Source organism: Lygodium microphyllum, chromosome 27, assembly GCF_053477565.2.
Source record: "Lygodium microphyllum isolate KBCC chromosome 27, Lygodium_microphyllum_v1.1.10, whole genome shotgun sequence".
In the NCBI taxonomy this organism is placed as follows: domain Eukaryota; kingdom Viridiplantae; phylum Streptophyta; class Polypodiopsida; order Schizaeales; family Lygodiaceae; genus Lygodium; species Lygodium microphyllum.
In genome coordinates this window covers 77,367,934-77,392,451 of record NC_141161.1, presented here as the reverse complement: position 1 = coordinate 77,392,451, position 24,518 = coordinate 77,367,934, and the positions used below count along the sequence as shown (strand labels likewise).

Here is a 24,518-nt window from a genome sequence, read left to right as displayed (position 1 = left end):
AGCAACTACATTTTGTTTCCCTGGAGTGTACATAATTTGAAAATGAAACATAGACAAGAAATTTTTCCATCTTGCATGTTTCTCCTGCAAATGCTTTTGAGTCTTGAAATACTTCAAGCTTTGATGGTGATCAGTTTTAATAAGGAATTCATTGTCTAAAAGATAATGTTTCCATATCTTTAAAGCATGAACCACTGCTAAGAGCTCCTTTTCATAAATGTCATACCTTTTCTCCACATCATTTAGACGGCGGCTTTCAAAGGCTACAGCATGGCCTTCTTGATTTAGCACTGCACCAATACAATCACCGCAAGCATCTGCTTCCATCACAAATGGTTTTACCAGATCTAGAATGATAAGAACAGGTCCAGAAATAAGAGCTGTTTTCAGCCTTGTGAAGGCTGTCTTCTCTTTTTCCTTCCATTGGAAAGAGATCTTCTTCTTTGTAAGGTCATGAAGTGGAGAAGCCATATGTGCAAAATGCTTGATGAAGCGACGGTAATAAGAACATAAGCCAAGAAACGATCGCACCTCATGTACATCATGAAGATGAGGCCATTCTTGGATTATCCTGATCTTTTCAGGATCCATCTGAATCCCTTCAGAAGAGATGACATGCCCAAGGTAATTTATTTTATGCATGGAAAATTCACTCTTTTTACCATTTACCAAGAGTTGATTTTGTTGTAGTAATTGTAGAACAATTTCCAAGTGTTGATGATGCTCCTCTTCATTCTTGCTAAAGACAAGAATATCATCAAAGAAAGTACCGACATATTGTTGATGCTCTCTAAAGATGTACTCCATCATTCGATTAAAGGTGGTTGGTGCATTGGTTAATCCGAAAGGAACCACCAAGAATTCATAAAGACCGTATGAAGTGCGAAAAGCAGTTTTGTGTACATCTTGTGGTATTACCCTAATTTGATGATAACCACTCTTTAGATCAATGCGACTGAAAACCTTTGAGCCTCCTAGACGATCCAAAATGTCGTCAATTCTAGGAATAGGAAACCGATTCTTCACAGTGATTTTGTTGAGGGCTCGATAATCAATGCACATCCTGAATGTGCCATCTTTCTTTTGAACAAGAAGAACCGATGAACAAAATGGTGAGCTACTTGGCCTAATTAGCCCACGGTTGAGTAGGTCTTCAACTTGCTTTCTGATTTCTTCTTGTTGAGGACGGCTCACACGGTATGGTGCTATATTAGGAGGAGAACTGCCCGGGATAATATCAATATGATGGTCTTCTAGCCTTTCTGGGGGAAGCTGATAAGGAAGATCTTCCGAAAAACAATCTTTATACTTTTCCAAGAGCTGAAGTTGCTCTTGGTTTTCAGCATTCATATTATCTTTTACATCAGTGACATAAAGCAAACAACGTTGAACACAATCCTTAATTGCTCTAGAGACTTGCATATGGCTTACCATAGGTATGGTGTCTCCAGAAACTCCAGCTTGGATCTCGTACTTCTTGCCTTTGTTGGTGAGTTCTACTTTCTTTTTCTGAGAGAAGATGGTTGAATCTACTCTATGATTCCACGGCATGCCAAGAATCACATCGCAACCATCAAGGTCTCCGATACAGAAGGTATCTTCGTCACTGTAGCCTTGAATTTGAAACTTGAGCTTGCCAATGTAGGGTATCACAGTCTTCACTGTGTCACCTTCATCAGCATTTAAAGCTTGGCGAACTTCTGCCGGAGTGTCCATCTCTTCATTCTTTAATCCAAGCTCTTTAGCTAATTGCAAGGAAATGATATTTTCATTCGCCCCAAGATCTATCAAGAATAGTACTTGCTTACCTTGCAACTGTCCCCAAGCTTTTAATAATTTGCGCGTCTCTAGATTGTGAGTTGTGTTTGCAACTACATTACTGATAGCATTGATTTTCACTGGCGACTTAGGCTTGTTGTCAGAAACCTTGCTTTGTCCCTTGTTTGGACATTGCTTCGCTATGTGGCCTGTTTGTCCACATTTAAAGCACTTCCCTTCTTTCATGAAGCGTTGCTTTTCTTCTTCGGAAAGTTGCTTTGCTTGTGGGTACAGATTCAAACGAAATTGAGGAGCATTAGGAGGTGCATAGGGCTTCATTTTCTTTTGATTTGATGGCTGCTTTTGCCGTTGTTTTTGTCCTTCATTTGGGGCTGAATACTCCTCATCATCAGCTACTCTCTTGTTATCATTCTTTTGGAATGATTTGTTGCCATTGTGCTCCATCTCCCATGTCTCAGCATGATCAATGAGTTCCCTGAGACTAGAACAATGATAATGATTAAGAGCAGTACGAAGTTTAAAATGCAAACCTCCTTGAAACTTCCTAAGCTTTTCCGAACTGCTGATCTTCTTGAAATGTTGGACCTTCAAAAGTAGCTCCCAAAATCTCTTGGTATAGTCACCAAGTAACTCATTTTTCCTTTGCCAAAGCCGATCCCATTCCATTTTTACATCTCTTTTGAAATGAACATGAAGAAATTGACTTTGTATCATGCGAACAAAGAACCGCCATGATTTTGGGGCAACATGATCATATTCCAACCCCGTCCACCAAGTATGGGCTAAGTCGGTTAAATGTAAAGCTGAAAACTTAATCTTTTTTTTTTCTTTATACTTGTCACGACCATACAAAATTTCAAATTGACAAATAAACTTCAGAAGAAGATCAAGATTTCGAGAACCGTCATACATACTGAACTTGATCTTCTTTTCAAGTTGAGATAGTGACTTAGTCTTCTTCTTCTTCTTATGCCTTCGTCCATGCTCGGATCTTGAGGTTGAAGATGATGATGTGCTTGATGGGGATGAAGATGGAGACGAGGGTGAAGAATGTCGACGCCTTTGACGATGATGAGGTCTTCCACGAGAAGGGTGTGACTCTTCGTTACTAGAAGAGGATCCATCAGAATAGCCGCCAGATGACTTTGAAGAAGAGGATGAGCTTCGACGCGATCTCTTTCTTTGTCTTGAAGTAGAATGGGACTGCCTCTTAGAAGTAGTTGGACTTCTTGATCGGCTCCTTTCATTGGTATGGCTTTGTCTCCGTGAAGTAGATGGGCTTCTTTCCTTGAATTCTTTGGGATTCTCAACTTTTTCTAGTTTGAGAAGTTGCTCACGAATTTGCTGATTCTCCTCTAAGACTTTGAATGGCTTGAAGGATAGCACTCAACTGATCCATTGAGACTCTTAAGAAAAATAATATGCTCAAGCACTCAATGCAAGGGCTAAAAATAATCAAACTTATAATTGTAAGCACTACCAGTGTTGGGGGTAAGGACCGAGCCAAAGCTCTGATACCACTGTAAACGCCCCGAACAACGTAGTATGCTTAACAATTATGATATTCGCTTGTTTTCAAGATTTAATATAAAAAAGAATGAACACTTAAAGCTGAAAATGAAAATTACTCACAAAATTATAGCCATGAAAATGTAAATGTAATGGAGACAAGATTGAGGGTTGAAGATGGGCAACCCCCCCCCCCCCCCCCGAAAGAATGTATTTCTGCTCAACCCAAGTTCCTTAGGGAAGAGCTCAGTTACAATCAACCTGAGAGTGAGAAGAAGTAATTCTCACTCTCACAAGATCATGCAAAGATGTACAAACACACATGCATTATCTATTATGCAATGATAAGAACTGGTTTCTTTACAGTATGAAAGAAGAAAAAGGGAAAATCAGCCTTTCTCCATCGTTGATCAGCAGTACATGGATAGGGCTTGCTTCTTGTTGCTAAAATGGAAGATACAGCTCGAGGAGGAGGTGCTGTAATGAATTTACAGGCTTGCTGTCTTGTAAAACAGCAGTGATAGAAGAGGGAATATGGAGAAGTGGGGGATGATGATGGGGATGGATGGAGCCAATTTCAGGCTATCTGTGGATGTTGTACATGAGTTTACAGCAAAGAAAAATGATGATGAATGAAGAAAAACGAGCTCTTATTTATAGGAGAGGGGAAAGCTAGTACAAAAGGGGAAAGTGGAGTAGCACAAGACAAGTGTCCAGCCACATGTCATGAGATGTGACAAGTGGTGGGACACTTGGAAACTTGTGTGACAAGTGTCTTGACACTTGTCTCTTCTCTATGGCCTTCCTTTTTGGGTTGAATACTCTCAAGAATAGAAACAACCAAATTTAGTAAGCACAATCAGAGTACAGAACTTACTATTTTTAGAATGACATCCCTATTTTTTAGGACTAGCATTTTTAGGCTAATTCGAGGCTCCTAAAATTTAGGGACCCCCCCAATATGGGTGTCATATGAAAGCTTTTTTCGTATACATCGCAAAAATTGTATCTGAATCTTCATGTGACTTTCCTATGCAAAGAAATGTGCATTTCAAGCCTTCAGCCCACACATGCACATTATACAAGCATTTCATGATCATTCCATCTTGTTGATTGTAACTGTCTGTTCTAGTGGATCTAGCCCACACTTCAAGCATCAATCCTTTCTGTGTGCGAGTCTAACCCTGATATGCGTGAGTTCTAGTCACAGACGCCCAATCGGGCCATATAGGTGGAAGTGTGAACTATCTTTTCTCTAACCCACCGCGTGGGTCCACCATAACCTGTGACCACTCATCAGTGGCCAGCTCCAATGCACTTTTCTTTATATCTAATTAGTGCAAAGGAAATAAATTTAATAAGTCTATATAAGAGATAGGGTTACTAGAATAAGAGTTCATTTACATGAAATCATTAAGCCCATTTATCATTCTGGTGGCATATCCTCCTCTTAAAGCCTACCAATTGACCCCAATTGCATGTGTTTACAAACCCATGGCATATCAAAATGACCAATACATGTTTCCTTAGTAACCAAGCATAATGTTGTTGCTACATGTATTCTCAATGGATGGAAGTCACACTGCACTAGTAAACAACCATTCATAATTGTGTATATATCCATGGCTATACTCATTGCACTAATGAATAATCAAGCAAAGTTGTAGAAATACACGTTTGTTACATTGATCATAGTAAGTCTCAAAGCTCACTTCCTACTAAGACAAAAGGGTGCAACAAACCCTATAGCCTCATTCAAGCATAATTCCTTACAAAAGCATCCATCTCGTCTCAAAGTTAGCTGCAAAAAGTCTTAACTACTTTCTTAGTAGCATCAATATATCCATGCTCTACAACTATAAAACCCAACTTCTTTTAGCACCAAAGACAACCATACATTTTAAAGAATCCATACCATTCAACTATAAAGCTCAAATAGCATATGCTTTCCTTGCTAGAGATCCAAACACACCAAGTTGCCACAATGAGAGATTCACCCACTCACATATCAACTATGTATCATCCTCAAAGCTCACATCTATAATCAACGAATCAATTGTACAAGCCCTCAATACAATTCCATAATTAAAGCCTACAAGATCATGAACACAAAGGCTGTGACAAGGTGTAATCAACTACATAACAAAAGTTCATGTCATAATGCAATCTATCATGTGGCCATCCCCAAGCCATACTCTATGAAAACATGCATTCACCAATGACACAAATGGAAGAAATATCCTCAAGTACACTCCAAAAGTATAGCAATGGTCCACAAGCAAAGATACCTCTCATATGACAAAAGTATCACATCCCCTACTTCTTCAAGAACCAAATAGAATATACCATGCATGTATCCACATGCCACACTCTAGTGCTTCTGCTCTACTAGATATCTTAGTCACCCATAACAATTGCTCTACAAAACTTCTACCATAGCCATATCTAGAGATCTGTATGGCTTCACAAGACTTACGATCATGGTCATCCCAAGAGATCCACACTAGTGATAAATCTTAAGCATACAAGCATTCCGTTCAAGGTAAACAAACATGCATTTAGAACCCTCCACTTGGCACACGAAACACAATACATTGAGATGTAATGCAAAAAGTCCTGAAGGAACATATGCACTATTGTTGACATATACATATCCACAATTGTTGCCCAAGAAGTATGATACTCATTGATAGTATCTCAGGTATACATAAAGTACACTATACATAAAGTACACTGAGCAACCACTTGATATCTGAGCGTATCTGACCAAAGGGAGTAGATACGCTACCCTCCTCTTGAGCATCACGCAATGCTCTAGATCCGTGCTCTGCTAAGCCTAATGGAGCTACAACCAAGGTTGGCTTCAATTGAAATGCCTAAAGGTAAATCTGCAAGAACTTAGGTGAATCCACTCAATCACCCTCTTCAATCCAATTTGCATCCAATCGTGCATAGATGTTAAACTACACCACATAATAACAAGAAACTTTACATTTAACCTTGTAATCTTTAGCCTTTTCCTAAGGCTGCATATTATTGTAGATTGGTGGCTGCAAATATGAAGGCATAGAAGGCACCACTCCTGCATGTACATCAGCCACACCCATGGGTTGGGTTATTAGGACCAGCCACTAAACTTAGCATTCCATATTGCCCTACACGGCCTCCCATATGCCCATACAAGCCCGATTGCAACCCTAGTTGCATGCCAATATTTCCCTACATGCCATGTTGTATTCCTTCTTGTATACCATCAAAAACATTACCCTATAATTGCTGCAAACCAGGCTGTAAACCAGCACCATAAGTTCCTTGCCTGCCAGGACCACGTGATGCATTGCCATCCATGGCCTAGAACACAAAACCACCTCCAAAATAGCCTAGATGTGTAGATGGTTGCTGCATAGTTGGCTGCCCAAATTATTCCCTTATGCATGCATACTAGCACTATGCCCATGTACAAACTGTTGAATTGGAGCCCCATGTTCATTGGACTGCTACCCATTAAATGGCATAGACTAAGGCTGCTGCCCATGTGCTCTTCTAGCATGCCTAGAATGCGAATGCCTCTTCTTGTGCTTCGAATTTTGAGGTCCAAGCATTTAATCAGATAATTTTGATTGTTGAGTAACATGTGCCAATGCATTGACTGCATTCATCAATTGCACCCAAAGCATTGCAGTTGCATCATCTTTCTTTGGTGACTCAAAAGTTCCATCAAAAGGAGAGACATTCACTTGTGTGGTATTTGGTGTACATTAGTGTGTTGTTGTTCAACATTGGCAATCCTTCAATTGAGCCTACACTATGCAAAAACTGCTCCTCAGCAAAGGATATTGAGTTGTCATCACTTGAATCTCATTCCTTGTGAGACATCTTTGCTCAATTTTCAGAAATTCACTGATGTACTCTGAATTACAGCAAGCCAAAACTTGTATGTGCACCTCGAGACAACTAGAGCTCACCCCCTTCTGAAAGATGGTGATATCCAGGCAACAAAACCATGAGACCGGCTTGCAAATCTGATCTATAGGGCAGTGAACATAAACTTACAGCACACAGACTATTCAATTCAGCAAAGAAAATAAATGACGCAAAGAACCTGAGAGCTAGAGCACTCTTGCAGCATAGGTGTCATCAAATTGGCCCTCAAGGTGAGCGCTCCTTACGGTATTTCTTTAATATTGAAGATGAGCCTTTGCACAAACCACTTGTGGCCCGCTTGTGTACTCAACGCAACTGTCACAGACTGGCACTCTTTTTTCTAATGATTCCTTGTCTGTCTAGCTCTTCAATGGACTAGATTCACTCCAATTTCTTTGTCCTCAAATACCCTCACCAACCTTGATCAACGAGCTTTGAATTTGTCTCAATTACACACTTAGACTAGTGTGTCTTCAAGCCTACAGAGCTGCAATCACTCCAATGTTGATCAACATGACACTGAGAAATGCATCCATGGTCTCTCACTGCTGCCACATTGCAATCAATGAGAAATTCGCACAAATCTCAATACTAGACTGATCCCATTTGATGAATGAGGTCTCAACCTTGATTGTCCAACAATCTTAGAGCTTTGCCCTAACCAATGCACTTTCAATTCACCGTAAAATTGAAGTATTTCAAACATATAAATCTTATGTCCATAAACCCTAATCTTTGGCATATGCCCTAACATTGGAAGCTGAATTTAAAGCCCTAACATTGGATGCTGAATTTAATGCTTTTAGTGGCTGGAACATCAAACCTGCATGTCTAAATACATTTTCCTTGATATCTACTCCAAATTTTCAATGATTTGATGACTCAAAATAAGGGGAAAGTTGGGAATTCGGGCTAGAATATCTTCAGCGAGAAATTCCACCCCAAAATGAGTGACTTCTGCAAAACCTCGCCATTAAACTGCTGTGAACAACAAATCCTAATTTTGATTTGCTAGAAAACACAGCTTCATAGCCGAAGAGAGAGAAACAAGAAGAAAGAGATTGATTGCTAGCCGTCCAGTACCTTGGGATGGCTGCAAAACACTCTCCTCTTGCTGTTCATCGTGAAAAATCAGCAACCATGTATCTCCTTTTATTGCTACCACTCTCCAAACTGGGGAAAATAAGAGAGAAAGAGAGCTCCAAATAGCCAAGATCAAGCTTCCAAATGAATAGCCAACTGCCCCTCAATCAGATCACTTTTTTTATCAAGGGCTAATTAATGACTTCATTATAAATTATATGTGAGCTACTCACTGCATGAAACTCTAGCGCAGGGCTTGCTTAAGTGCCCTACACGAGTTGCTTACTGGGCAAAACTTTCAATGTAACTCAATTCTAAGGTGCAAACTTTCAATTTAATGAAAGTTTTATATTGCACCTTGTTCCTGTACCACATAGCTTTTACAGTTGCCCATTGCATGCCTTGGTGTCAAATCTTTCACTACTAGTGCATTGGTCACTATGCCAAGAGCTAGGTGTACCATAATTCGAGTTCATTTTCATTAAATCATTAAGCCCATTTGTCATTCTGGTGGCAATGTGCTATTCACATCCATTATACAAGCTTGACCTCTTAATCCTCCCCCCCAAGTCACCGCCACCACCTAGCTGCTTGGTCTGCCCATCATTATCTTCTTAGCCTACTACCTCACCAAGCTGTACTAACACTGCTTCCTCCCTTTGTCCAATTGGCTAGCAGCATGCTCAAAAGGCCCCAAGAGATACATATGTAATGGTTACCTTTGTTTCAATGCTGCCACAACCCACAGGTGCAGCCCTGCATGTGATTCTCTCCAAAGAACAGCCCCAAACAGTTTGTGCCATGGAGAAACAGTTGGAGAAGACTGCAGTCTTTGGATAGGTTATGGGTCACTCCTCTTTCCAGGGCATAGCTCCAAGACTGGCTCCATTCTACCTTGTGTATCAGCACCTTGCTCATGTTACAACGGTAAGAATTGGCTTAGCATGATGATACAAATGCCATGCAAGATGCTATAGTTTTTTCTCTTGTACATAGTAACACATACACAACCACACACACATTACCATTTTCTATTGTAGATAAAGAACATAAATCATCATGAGTGCAACCACACTTTTCTTTTTGTCAAAACCTGACTTTTTCTTGATACTTCTACATATTACCAATGGGAAACCTCAAAGGTGGTGCAATCTACTCTTTATTGCAATATATAATCTAGAGGACTCTCACCATGCATATAAATAATATTGGAAAAACTGAACTACATGAGACTGCCCTTCTTTGAACCAACCACATGTGAGGATTGACGCAATGACTGAGAAAAGTAGAACTTATCTATCTTGGATACACCACAATCTATTTGATTGCAGTCAATCCCAATAGTCAAAATCTGATCCATGCAAGAAAGATTCAATAACCTATCCAATGCTTGTCATAGCAGCCAAAGATCCAAAACTGACTATGAAAAGAAAGTAAATAACCTTTGCAGAACCGTGCTATTATCAAGCCAATCCAAAAGCAAATGTTGTAATCTTTCCCAAGAACAAACACATGCGTATGCATACACTTTGTTGTTTCATTGGTGGACTACTTCGTTTCATTCATTAATGTATTAAGGGGATGATCCTCCAAACAAGGACACACATAGGCTTACATGCACACAACACTAGGTAAAGCTCTATGGCTCATGTTATCAAACAAAATTTATCACAAAACACAAACCTTATGAAGGTAAAGCTCTGCAGCCCATGTAGATATCATTGTTATTTGAGCTCGATCTTCTTTGCTAAGACTATCAAGTTTTCGCAAAAGGTATGTCCTTAATGCATCCTGAATTAAGAAAGAATAGGAGTTACTGTATACAGAAAAAAATCTAAAATACTCCAAAAGTTAAAAGATAAAAAGTACTTTTCATGTAACAACCTACCAGTTCACCAACTGCAACAAACTTCAATGCTATCTCCTCAAAGGTTAACGCAACACTCATCTACAACCACAACAACCAAGAGTTGTTCAATATTCAAATGCAAGTCCCTCTATATAAAGGGGAGAAACACATATCTCAAAGAAAGAGACAAAACAACTGTGTGAAATAAAGTGTCAACTCAATGTGTGTGAAATAATAAAGAGTGGTACACATGCACGTGCATACACACCTCACCCCCCCCCCAATATATATGCACGCGTGCATGTGTGTGTATCTACACAACACACACACACACACTCTCTCTCTCTCTTTTTCGTAAAACTCTCTCTCTCTCTCTCTCTCTCTCTCTCTCTCTCTCTCTCTCTCGCGTGACGGGAAGTTGATGCTGGCGTGACGGGAAGCTGATGCTGGCGTGACAGGAAGCTGGCGTGACGTGACGGGCGTGACGCTGGCGGGCGTGACGGGCATGACGCTGACGAGACGGGTGTGACAGGATCGTGACGGGCGTGACACTAGTGTGACGGGCACGACAGACAGATGCTGATGCGACAGACGTGACGAGCCAAATGCAGACAAGACAAACGTGACATCAGCATACGTGTTTGGCAGAACAATGTACTTTGACGAATGTAGTTTGACGAATGCACTGTGACAAATGGACTGTGGCAGCAGTGACGAATGAGTACTGTGGCAACAGTGACGAATGTACTGTGGCAGCAGCGACGAATGAGTACTAAGTGAACAGTGACAGGATGTACCTATAGTAAACAGTGGTAGGCCTTGTGAACAGTATCTGCAGAGATGCGCAATGACTGATGGGACAGTTTTGGGTCGTGATTGTGACTGTATAAGAAATCTATAGACTCTCTTAGATTGACGTGAATGCGGACCTGTGTGAATGTACAGAGATTGCAGATGTACTCAGACTGATGTGAACCTTGCATGCTATGTAGACTAGAGACCTGCGTGATTTCAGACTGACGCACATTAACATTTCATGTTACAACGACAGCTTATGTGAGATTGACAGTTCTATGCTACATTGACAGCTCATGCTACAGTCATATCTTATGATGCAGTCACATTGACAGTTTATGATATACTGACAGTTCATGCTATAGTGATAGTTTATGTTACTGGTTTACTACTCTAGTCAGACTGTAAACAGTTTTATGCTATAGCACATACTATAATCATGATGGAAGAAACTGACAATGAAGGAATCACAAAACCAACCATGGAGACAATGTTTCATACACTGCCACAGAACACGAGATACAAAACCTATAGGCGTAAAACCCGAGATTGGAATGTCTCTCCAAGATCGAGTAGATATTGGAAGACATCCCACAAAATTAATGAAACACTATATGAGGAGATGTTGACCATACTCTGTGCTAAAATGCGTACCATGAGGAAGGAAATGGAAAAAGATATACAAGAGCGGTTTCGAGCTGAAATGATGGAAGAACTAAAAAAGGAGATACAACAAACATTGGATGCACACATGGCAGAGAAAGACTCAATGATCTCTAATCTACTAGAAGAACTAGAGGAATGCAAAAAGAAACTGGACGTACAAAAGGAACCACAAATCACACCGGAACTACAAAAAGAAATGGATGTTTTAAAAAAGAATATGTACACCTATGCAAGTGTGGTGGAAGGCACCCAAAAGAAAATGGAGAATGTTGAGAATACCGTCAAAGAAAATGCAGAATGGATAGATGTGGCAAAAAAGAACAAAGGCATGCATGGCAACAAAGTGAAAGTTATGAATGCCACCTTGAAAGAAGAGGCAAAAAGACGGGCACACGCACTCCACGTAAGAGTGGTTGGACTAGATAAGAAAAGCTCCCCAATTGAAGATGCTACAACTCTTGCCACCAACATTGGGGCTACACATGTACCCATCATTAGGGCTTGGCGAGTCGGGAAAGCTAACACAAAAAAAAAGTCCTCATCTTGAAGTTTGGAGACTTGGAAAAGAAGAGAGCCTTCCTCTCCAAGAGGATCGCTCTCAAAGGAGAAAAGATCTACCTAGATGAAGACCTCACCCCAGCCCAGTTAGCCCACAGGAGGGAAAATATGCCACGTGTTCTAGAGGCACGGAAAGCAGGTAAATGGACTCTATAAAAAGATGGAAGAGTCATCATCACAGAGAAAAGGACAGCATGATGGTGCGCGGCCTATGAGACCCTGAAGTTCACACTATGAAATTGCAATGGCTCCCTTAAGATAGATGTAGGTTATTTTGAGGATACTTTCAAAGGGATAGACATTGCTATGTATATTGAGACACATCAATGTAAAGACAGCCGTCTACCTGATGTATATGGATATAGATGGGAAAGTGTATATCGCCCTCAACCTAGGCGGCTTGGAGCGACGAGGGGATCAGGTGTGGCAATTCTATTTAGAGAAGAGCTCTGAGATACAGTCCAAGTGGTACATAGAGATGTAGAGGCAAGATACATGTGGATCAGGTTACGTACAAGCAGAACTCGAGACATGTATATTGCCATATGCTATTTTTCCCCTGCATACTCTAAGTTTGCCCCTAAAGAGGCATCCCCGTATACACCACTATATGAGGACATAATGAGATACATGAGAATTGGGGATGTTCTACTAGCAGGAGACTTTAATGCACGCACAGGAAACAACCAATCTGCTTTCTTTGACACTAGTGATGAGATGTTCAGAGATATTGCATTAGATGAAGTGGGATTAGTTAGATCAGCCCAAGATAGAGAGATAACAGAATATGGAACACACCTACTGGCATTGGGAAGTGCACATGGTTTGGCCATCCTTAACGGGCTGCCACAGTGGCCAAGATCTAATGGTTTCACATGTTGGAATAACAAGAAAGGGTCAAGCACAATGGACTATTTGATTGGATCACCCAACTTGCTACCTCACATAAAAAGCTTTGAAATCTCAGACACACCAATTGGATTAGCAGTAGACCATGCTATTCTAGCTTTCACAATGCAATATGGACATATACACGAAGCACAACCACACCAACCAAAATTACCACGCTATGATTTTGTGGAAGCGACCTCACACATATACAGCACTACTATGCGAGATGCATTGAGGGAGCTAGACACAGGCCTCTCTGGATGAGTTTACCGGATAGTTGGCCGAGATAATACACACTTCAGCAGCATACGCTTTCCCATACACTACACCATCAGATAAACCTCCACGAGGTAATGTCCCACAGAATGGCTGGTATGATGATGAGTGCAGAGAGACACGAGCATGTTTTCAGCGAGAGATGGCACTTGGCATATGTACACATAAGCATGCTCGAACACTCTTCAGACGGTTGGTACGCAAAAAGATGCGGGAATACCTGAGCAGACTTGAAACAGAAATGTATTCCATGTTCTTGGGGCAGGACAGCAAGAGCGCATGGAAAAAGATGCATGAGAACCAGCCACCCCTAAAAATTACTAGACTGGATGATTGGCATGGATATGCTTGCACACTCTATGATGTTCCTGGCCAAGAGCCTATGCCACTCCCCTCAACCTCAAGACCAACAAATTGCAGATTTTTCACAAAAAAAAAAGTGAGGAATGCCATATGGAAACTGAAAAATGGAAAAGCCCAAGATCATGATGGTTTAGTGGCTGAACACTTCGCGCATGCCTGTGATATTTTGGCATCAACGCTAGCTCACATCTTTAATAGGGCAGTTTGTGAGGGATTTCCAACCTGTTGGTCAGACCATATTATTGTCCCGCTCTTTAAGAGTGGAGACCCCGCGCTACCGAGTAACTACCGAACTATCATGATTGGACACATGCTGGCCAAGATATATGGCTCTATCGTGGAACAAGCATGGAGTGAATGGGCCGAGATGCATGGCCTGAGATCAAAAGGCCAGGCTGGTTTCAGGAGGGGAGATACAACTCTAGACCATATCTTTACATTGAGGGCAATCATCGAAGAAGGCAAGGCATTCAAGAAAAAGATCTACTGCTGTTTTGTGGACTTTCGCAAGCCCTTTGACACAGTGCCACGTGCTAGACTCATGAGAAGAATGCAAAACATTGATGTGCCTATAGAGATACAGTGGAGTATCTACGCCTTGTATGAGACAGTGACGGGCAGAGTACAAACACCTGAGGGTATCTTAGATACAGTTAATAGCACCATTGGGGTGAAACAAGGCTGTCCACTTTCACCGACACTATTTGGGTTGTATATAGATGAAATTTCAGAATATGTGGATAGGACTGGTGGGGCCGGAGCCAGCCTAGGTGGAGTGCTGATACCATTACTACTTTATGCCGATGATATTGTACTTATATCTGACTCACCTGAGGGACTAAATAGACACTTAGATGCATTATCAGCCTTTTGCAGAGATAGAGATCTTAAGGTGAACCTTGGGAAAACTAAAGTTATGGTATATAACACTTCGGCTGCTTGGGTGACAAGAGCTGAGCACCAATTTTCTTTTGATGGAGAGCCAGTGGAAATGGTTAGGCAGTATGTCTATTTGGGGTCACATTGAAGGGACCACGGTTCTCTTGGAGAGAGACATCAAAGGCTCGTTTGGCAAAAGCATATGCAGCCTTAGGTGCATTGGAGAGGCAATGTGCTCACATACAATTTCATGAGCCGCGCATCAAACCGTGGCTTTTTGACACCCTAGACACCCACACTCGTATATGGGGCAGCTATTTGGGGTCCGGGGGACGAGGAGGTGCTGCATTGAGTATTAGGCTGCTAGAGTGGAGTGGAGTTGAGGAGAAGGGAGATAGATGCAGCAATACCTCTCCAGTGGCTTGCTCCTCTGATATGAGAGCCGATAGAGGTCGGGGAGATATGGGCTGCTAGGTTTTCACCAGCAGGCATCCCCCTATAGGTTGTAGGTAGAATGGGCAGTGTCCACCTGGGACTTTCTTCAATGTACAGGAGGGGGGACGTCTTGCTCTTGATAGAGGGCAGCAAGATGAGGGGATAGCTGTCCTTTCATATAGGAGGATCCGGGTGATTGGCCTTCAAGGAAAGACATGGCGGCTTGACCCTTTTGTCCTCTGAAAGGAGCTAAGGCAGTAGCGCGTTTGGATTTGGGAGGGCATGCCACTTGATGAGCTAGAGTGGGATTCGACATCCTGTACACCTCCCACCATGTCCTGATGGTACGAGCTGGGCCGGCCTCCCAACCAGCCCACTGGATGTGGGGGCACTCACCAATCTGTGCCTCTTTCAGATCGTTAAACCTAGGGATTCCAAATCACCATTTGACGGTCTATCTTCTCCTGGCAGCCTGGGGGACTCTAGATTAGGGCCTTACGAAGGCCCTGCTACATGCGGAGCAAGCTGCGAAGAAAAGGTGATCTGGCGGGGGGGGGGGGGGGGGGGGGGGGGGGGGGGGGGCGGTGGGGGTGATCCAGGCTAACATGAAGATCCATCTTAGGGACGGCCTCCACTCATCGCCAAGCCTCAGTCTATAATCCTGAAGACCCTCCTGCAATAGAACCTTCTAAGTCTGCCCTCTTTGTGTGAGGCCGCCGACAACTAGCTTGCCCAAGAGGGCCATACTCTGATACTCTAGGTCTATGATCCTAAGCCCTCCCTCTAACCGATGCCGTATGATGGTCGCCCATGCCAGCTTGGCCCTGGAATCCTTGGAGCCGTCTCACCTGGACCAAAGGAAGTTCCGCACTAGGCGGCAAAGCTACACTACACAGGATGAGGAGAAACACCAGCACGAGGCAATGTACCAAGCCGTCGCGACACACACATATATCTTGATATATGTATACGTGTGTACATATGCACATGTATCCACACGCACACACAGAAAAGCACATATGCATACACACATATATCTATATATACATATAAATATGTGTATGTGTATGTGTGTTACCAAAGAGCATTAAGAAAGGAATTTAAAATGATCCATCGTAATAAATAATTCAGGAAATTGGGGGGAAGGAAAATAAGAGGAGATTCAGTATTATCCCATGAACCACCAATAAACTCACCTATAACAAAAGGGAAGTTTGTGTAATAATAATAATAATAATTTACAACAATTCACAAAGATTGTAGACTAGAGTTGTCATGTATAAAAGGTAGATACTATAGGGTATGATAAAATATGGTACTAAATGGTACCTTAAGATTTTATAAGGTACAATACAATAGTAATACCCAAAAAAAAAAACATATCGGGTATTTTAGACTAGAGATGATAGAATAAATGTGTAAATTCTAAATAGTAATGCTATTAGAGTATACAAGATAATTACTCAAGGGTAGCATGCCAAAACCTCTATGGTATAAAAGAAGGTTTTCAATGTTGTTACAAGTCCATTGACTTTAGGATATGACTCTAGTGAGTATCTAGATAATGAGTTTGGTATACCTGCACTAGTAACACCTGGAGTTAAGCAGAGATATGTACCGCCTCATTAGAGAGCATAATCTAATTCACCTCTGTTGTGGAGATCGCATAGAGAAAGAAAGCCTATGGATAGGCTTACCTATAGTGGATACTCAGTGAGACATTATGCATACATGACAGAAGTGCTGAAATATAAAGAGCCTACATCTTTTGCAAAAGTAATTAAGGATGAGAACTGGTGCAAGGCTATGGATGATGAATATGAAGCTTTGCTGAAAAATGTGAGAGAATGAAGCAATAGAAGCTTACCTGAGAGTGGAGTAGACAATGTAGAGTGTGAGAGCACGACATCAAATACAATAATATGAAGTGTATAGTGCAAGTACAAAGTACAACCCTTAAAACTTAGGGTTGTAAGAGGGTATTCACACCCAAAGCGTGTGAAACACGATAAGTGCCTAAAACTGTGTAACATAGACACACAAAATAAAGGGAATAAATCTGGGGGAAAAAACCTCTCGTACCGAGAGTAAGAAGTGCCCCAGTGTCCTACTAAAGATCACTGACACTCCTCTGTGAGCGTAGACGTGAGTCAAACAAAACAAACCCCATTGGAGTGAAGAGTGATCAAGATACAAGGGTTATCCACAAAAGGAGATCAAATTTAAAGCATTGTGAAATGCTTCAAATTTGTCACAAGGAAGAGCTTTGGTGAAGATGTCTGCCAAATTACTCGTGGTAGGACAGTAGGCAAGGCTGATATCTCCTGCATATAGCCTCTCTCTAACAAAGTGATAAATGATCTCAATGTGCTTCGTGCATGCATGAAACACTAGGTTCTATGCCACTGCAATGGCACTCTGACTGTCAATGCACAAAGGAGTAGACTCCGTGATAGATACATCCAGATCAGCTAACAAGCATCTAAGCCATACGCATTCAACTGTGGTAGTGAAAGCTGCCTTGTATTCAGCTTCACGTGACGATATGGCAACAGTGGATTGTTTCTTCCTAAGCCAAGAGATGCAAGATGAGCCAAGAAGGAAACAATTGCCACTAGTGGAGTAACGAAAATCATAATCACCAGCCCAATCAAAATCACTGTAAGCATGTAAATAAAGTGGTCCCCCCTTGGCATAAAGCAATCCAAGAGTCCTAGTACCTGCAAGTAATGGAAAACACGCTTGACAGCTTGCCAATGTGACATGTGTGCCTGATGCATATATTTGCTTATGGCTGAAACTGCAAACTATATATCCGACCTAGTGTTGCATAGGTAGATAAGGCATCCAACTGCTGGAGCATATGTGTGGATATCAAACAAGTCACCGTCATCATGCAATGACAACTTCAGTCCAGGTTCCATTGGTGTACAGACTGGCTTGCAATCCTATAAGCCAAACCTCCCAAGAAGTTTACCAATGTATCTCGACTGTGACAATCCAATGCCTCTAGCATCATGAATGAACTGAATGCCCAAGTAAAAATGCAAAGGCCCCAAATTTGACAACTCAAAAGTTTGCTGTAAATTTTCTTTGAATGTTCAAATCTGATCAGCATGTGTCCCTGTAAGCAAAAGATCATCAACATATAGACATATGACAAGCATGGATCCCCCCTCTTTACATATGTAGAAGGGCAGACTCTAATGAGTTGTTTATGAACCCTTGGCTAAGTAAAAAGGCATCGATCTTTCCATACCAAGCTCGAGGAGCTTGTTTCAAGCCATATAAAGCCTTTTTCAGCTTACAAACCAAGTGTTCAGATCCCTCAACTGCAAACCCAATGGGTTGTTGTGCATACACTTCTTCTTGAAGTTCCCCATGTAAAAATACACTCTTTATATCTAGTTGATGCACGGTTCATCCATAATGGGCAACCAAAGCAACCATAGACCTAATGGTAGTCATGTGGGAGGTAGGAGCAAATGTCTCCTCATAGTCAATGCCTTTCTTGTGTGCGTAACCCTTGGCCACAAGCCTGGCCTTATATTTGTCAATGGATCCATCCGCATTCCTTTTCAGCTTATAGACCCATTTTTTTCCAATGGCTTTCTTCCCAATAGGCAAAGACACTAAATCCCATACTTGATTCTTTATGATGAATCAAACTCACGTTGCATTGCTGCCATCCAATGCACACTATGTTCTGCATCCTCAAAACATTCAAGCTTCTCATCATCAAAATGTATATGTTGCCATAACAAACTCCATGGTATATACACCATACGAGCTTGCCTTCTAGTACTACTAGCAATAGGAGCATCCAAGTGACTATCTTTCATAGTCTCTAAATACCATCTAGGCATTTCTCTAGCCTCCTGACTATGTACAAGCTCTTGCTAAATTTCAGATTCAGCACCTTGCTGAATATTCAAATTAGCCATGGGCTGATTTTCTGCATTACCGAATGGACCAGTTGGCTGAACATTAAGTTCACTTGCTGAAGTTCCAGCGATATCACCGGGAAGAAATGGGCAACAGCCCTTCAAATACATCACTGGCAGCTTGATGTGTCAAAACCAGCAAGGGATAATTCTGATTTTTCATCGAAAACCACATCCCTACTGATAAATACCTTTTTAGAGATAGGATCATGTAATCTATATCCTTTGCTCTCACTACTGCCTTGTTATCCAACTTCTTCGTGAGTACCTTGGGAATGTGTACATATGCAAGATACCCAAAGTAGAAAAATGCCCAACAGAAGGTTTAGGGCTATTCCAAGCCTCAAAAGGCGTGATATTCTTTAATGCCCTGGTGGGGCATCTATTCAAGACATGGCAAGCACACATAACTACTTCCATCCAAAAACTGTGTGGCAAGCTCTTTGCTTTCAGTATACACCTGGCCATCTCCATGAGTGACCGATTCTTCCTCTTTGCAACCCCATTGTAATATGGAGTATAAGCAGTAGTGTATTGATGAACAATGCCCTTCTGTTTCAAAAAATAATTCAGAATAGAGGACATGTATTTCCCCCCTCGGTCCGAACGGAGAGTCTTCACCTTGCAGCCAGATTGATTTTCAACTGCTACAAAAGCCAAAAATGCATCATACACTTCTGACTTTTTCACCAAAGAGTAGACCCAACAGAAGCGAGCAAAGTCATCAATAAAAGAGACAAAATAGTAACAGCCACCCAATGGCTTTGTCTACATAGGACCACATACATTTGAGTGCACAATCTATAACCTGACAGTGGCTCTAAAAGCAACATCACGGGGAAATGAAAAATGATGTATTTTCCCCAAAATACATCCCTCGCACAAGTGCTCAAGAGGTCTCTCCAAGAGAGGTAAACCATCAAGCATCTGTGTACGCTACAAAAGCAACAAGCTACCATAGTTTACATGCCCCATGGGAGCATGCCATAACTCCGCCTGTGACATAGCAAGAGTAAGAGTGGACGCTAAATAGACTGACTGATCAACTGAAAAAGCATCCAACTCATATAACCCATGACATAGAGTGCCAGTCAAAACCAAAGTCATGTGTTCCTTATCTCTCACTATACATCTGTCATCATCAAAGGTGATCTGTAAACCACACCTTGTCAAAGAAGAAATAGATAACAAATTCTTCTTTATACCTCACACAAACAAGGCATCCTACAAGTGGAGAATAAAGCCATTAATGGCTGTCACTATAATCTCCCCAATACCTCTAACACGGTATCATGCATTGTTGGCACATTGTACAGACTTGCCAACCGAGGCTACAATAACAGAGGCAAACAAATCTCTGCGAGATGTGATGTGCCAAGAAGCACCACTGTCAAAAAACCATGTGTCTGCATCCTCAGTAGAGCTAAATGCTCTAGCAACCCAAGAAGAGTCATAACTGCATGTGTAAAAACAAAAGTCCCTATCTCCAACAAAGGATACTGACTCACTAGCAATGGAAGGTGCATCAAAAACAGACATCCTTGACTCCTTCTCCTTGGCTATGTGCTTTCTATACTCACTGATGTAGTGGCCTAGCTTCATGCAATAGTGGCACTTCCCTTCTTGGCTTGCATGCCCCCCTGTTTCTTATTGCCTTGTGAAGTGCCTAAAGTCCCAGAGCTATGTGGAGCATTCTTTGATTGGTTGCCCTTGCCCTTCTGTCGAGCCATAAAAGCCTACTCAAAGGCTATAACATCCACACCATTATTCTTTCGTGTCTGCTCTTCCTCCAAGAGCAAACTGACCAACTGAAGGAAAGTAAGTGGTTGTGGGACAATCCTCATAGTGAGGTTCAAGGCCGTATGAAAGACCAAGTATGAGGGCGGCAATGCATTCAAGGTAGTAGATATCATTTGCGCATCTAAGCAATACTCATCGACATTCATAAGCTACTCACGCAAGTCCTGAATTTTATTTAGATGATCCTGCATAGAATCACTCTCATCCATCTTCGTTGTCTCAAGCTCTTTCTTCAAGAAAGAGATGCGCGTCTTATTCTTTCCAATAAACATCTGCTCCAAGGCTAGCCAAGCTTCTCATGAAGAATCTACAGCCCGAACATGAGGGGTAATAGACCGCTAAACTATCAATACAATCAGCGACAAAGCATGTGCATCATGTGTATCACATGCCTTTTGTGCTGCTAATCTCTGGGGAAATGGATAAGCTGGAGCAGGCTGAACAACTGAGTTGCCCATTGTCCACGTCCTCTTGGACAAGGAGTAGTAGGAGCCACAACTCCGGGCCTAACTTCTTTACCGTTGACATAATCTTAAAGATTCTTGGCAATCAACACATTCTTCATCATGAAGGACCAGAGGTAATAGTTGCTACCATCCAACCTATCCTCCTTGGATACGTAAGTAAATACATCACCTCTATGATTTGCCATGATAAACAATGCTGATCAAAGAGCAAAAGAGCAATGTCTCTAGCTAGACCAACCTGGAAATCTTAGAAGTTCCTGAAATTACAGCAAGTACCTTGCTGCAATAAGCAAATTAAAGCACACTCTATCAACACTGTTTGAAATGCATGCAATTCAAGGTGCAATAATTGCTCAGCAGCACTGGAGAAGCAAAAGCCCCAAATTTTCTTGTCCCAAAATGCTCAAAATCAGTCTATTTCAAACTGAACCTTTACTATATGTACCAATGTCTACTCAATATCCAAAAGCCCCAAATTTTCTGACCCGCTTCCCAAGTAATCTCTGCAGATACACTCCTTGAGCAAAATCCCATTGCTGTAACTCAAACTTTTTAATTGAAAAAAATGGGTAAATGCCTCCTTTACCTCAAATGCTCACTATCTCACACCTAGTGGAGCCGTGCTACAACTCCAGGCATGTGGGAGTTGCAATAGGCAGAGTTGGCATTTGCAAGGCGGTGACAAGTGGTGTTCTAGGCGCAAGGGGCAGCGCTCCTCACGCAAGGCCAGACAGGCGGCAGGTCAGGAGCTGGCGGGCGGCAGGTCTAAGCTGGTGGGCAACAGGTCGGAGCTGGTGGGCAAGTCGCAGGCAGCATCCAGGCGCACAGGGCAGGCTTCCAAGCGTAGAGAGCAACATGTCGAGGCTGCGGCGGCTACGTTGGTGGCAAACGACTTCTTTGGTGGCAATGGATGGCTCCTCTGGTGGCGGGTGACTCTGGGACGACTCCTCTGGTGGCAGCGGGCCTGCTTGCAAGCTACGTTGAAGGTTGGCAAGTGGAGATGCTGATGGAGCTGTTAGTGGAGTTATTGGCCTCTGGCGGGCTTCTTGTGTAGGCGACTGAAGTTGTGTGCACACTGGGCTGAATGCCAAGGGGATCAGCTGGCCATAGTCTGAGCTGAGCTGAGGGCTAGCTCTAATACCAAATGTGAGAGCAGGAAGAGATTAAAGCTTAGCTGAGGGTGGAGTACACAATGTAGAGTGTGAGAGCAAGACACCCAATGCAATAATCTGAAGTGTAAGATGCAAGTTTTTCTTTTCTTTTTTGCAAATAAAGTGTGGCTAATTATATTACTTCAAAAAAAACTTGAATACATAGAAATGCTCCTGCTCAACAGATTAGCTAGAGATGATACAGTATCACAGAAATATCAAATATATAGGCCTCTCAAGGCGGTCTAGAAGAGATGAAGACAAGAAACTATGGAGGGGGGTGATCGCCATTTGGGGCTGCCTGCTTGCATCACGAAAAACAAGTCCTAACAACCCCAAGTACACATGAAGTGAAGACGGAGCTCCTAACGAAGACGGAGCTCCTAGCGAGCTCAAGACTCGCCCTACACCCGGTCCCATCGGCCGCAAAGTGAGTGGATGATGGAGGTCCAGAGCTCTGCCAAAGTTGCCTGTACAGAAAGTCTCTCTCCTCCAAAAACCTCCTGACACCGTGCCTTCCAGATATGCCATCCAGTGAGACTCCGTACAATCTCCCATACCTTAGAGCGGTCTACTGTGGGCTCTAGTACCTAGCGGATGGGTAGAGCCCCAAGCCGGCTACTGCACACAACCCAGCCTCAATAAGGAAGATTGTGTCTCCTCCATCCTAGCCTCATACAGAAGGTGCCAACCTTGGCTGACTACCTGCTAACAGAAAGCTCCCCATGAGATACATCCAAGGCTAGGTGCTATGTGGTGGAGAAAGCAGCATGCTCCTCCACATCAACTACGCCACCTCACACGACGAGAGGCAGTGCTTTGGAGTTTCCAAAAGCTGTTGTGTGCAGCGTTCACATCCTCCTTCCTTCTGCTTTTGGACTGACCAACTCCCTACCGCTAGGCCTCCATGTGCCACCAACCATACGAAATACGATGTCCTCCTCGGCCTCCAACCATCCCATAGGCGGTGCCAAAAAGTCCCTCAGAAAGAATCCATGATTATGTACTCCACCCAGTACCTGCTATGCGACGGCGCCCAATCCATGTCCTCTTGCATCAGCACGTGTTTGCCAATCCTGGCTATGTAATCCAAGAACCTTGGCGGCTTCTTGGCGACCACAGTGGCCGGTCATAGCCACTCTCCTTGATCCCACTCCAGCTCATCAAGTGGTCTACCCTCCCAATTACAGATGCGCCACTCTCGGAGCTCCTCCCAGAAAACATAGGGGTCCAATTGCCATGTCTTCCCCTGAAGACCCACCACCCGAATCCTCCTCCACGAAAGGATAGCTATCCCCTCATCCTGCTGCCCTCTGTCAAGGGCCAGACGCCCCCCCCCATGAACGGTGAAGAAAGTCCCATGCAGCGCACCGCCCACTCTACCTGCCACTTGTAGGGGGATACCTGTCAGTGAAAACTTAGCAGTCCATACCTCCTTGAGCTCTACCCTCTCTCGTATACCGAAGGGCCAAGCCAATCCTGAGGTATTGCTATGTCAATCTCCCTTCTCAACTCGACTCCTCTCTAGCAACCTGATGCTTGCTACAACACCTCGTCCACCAACCTATACACCTCTCGCCAGGTCCAAATGGTGCGATCCGGGCCAGCCTCCCAACTAGCCCACTAGATATGGAGTCGCTCGCTAATTTGTATCCCCTCCTGATCTTTGACCTAGGGGTTCCAGATCACCGGCTGACGGTCTATCTTCTCCTGGCAATCTAGGGGACTCTGAATTAGGGCCTTTCGAAGGCCTTGCCACACACGAAGTAAGCTACGTATGAAGGGGGATCTGGGGGGCGTCACATGTGATCTGGGCCCTCATGATGATCCATCTGAAGGACGGTCTCCAATCCCCGCCAAGCCTCGGTTTGCACTCCTGGAGACCCTCTTGCCGTAGGACCTTCCAGGTCTGCCCTCCTGGTATGAGACCGCGGACTACAAGCTTGCCCAAAAGGGCCATACTCTGATCCTCTAGGTCAATGATCCCAAGCCCTCCCTCTGACTAATGTCAAATGATGGTCACCCACACCACCTTGGCCCGAGAGTCCCTAGAACCATCCGACCCGGCCTAGAGGAAATTCCGCAGTAGGCGGCGAAGCTGAGCAACACAGGACGAGGAGAAGCACCAACATGAGGCGATATACCAAGC

General features: G+C 42.9%; 1 protein-coding gene across 4 annotated transcripts in view; it reads right to left on the bottom strand.

Moving 5' to 3' along the window:
* LOC148012489 (zinc ion binding protein) overlaps positions 1–24,518 on the bottom strand; it is a 155,906-nt gene that overhangs the window by 20,369 nt on the left and 111,019 nt on the right. For all 4 annotated transcript variants that reach the window (XM_087669722.1, XM_087669723.1, XM_087669720.1 and 1 more), the window contains 2 exons: positions 10,184–10,243; positions 9,979–10,086 (listed from right to left, as the gene is read on the bottom strand). In XM_087669722.1, the coding sequence (XP_087525848.1) occupies positions 9,979–10,086; positions 10,184–10,243 (168 nt within the window). The remainder of the gene's footprint in view (positions 1–9,978; positions 10,087–10,183; positions 10,244–24,518) is intronic.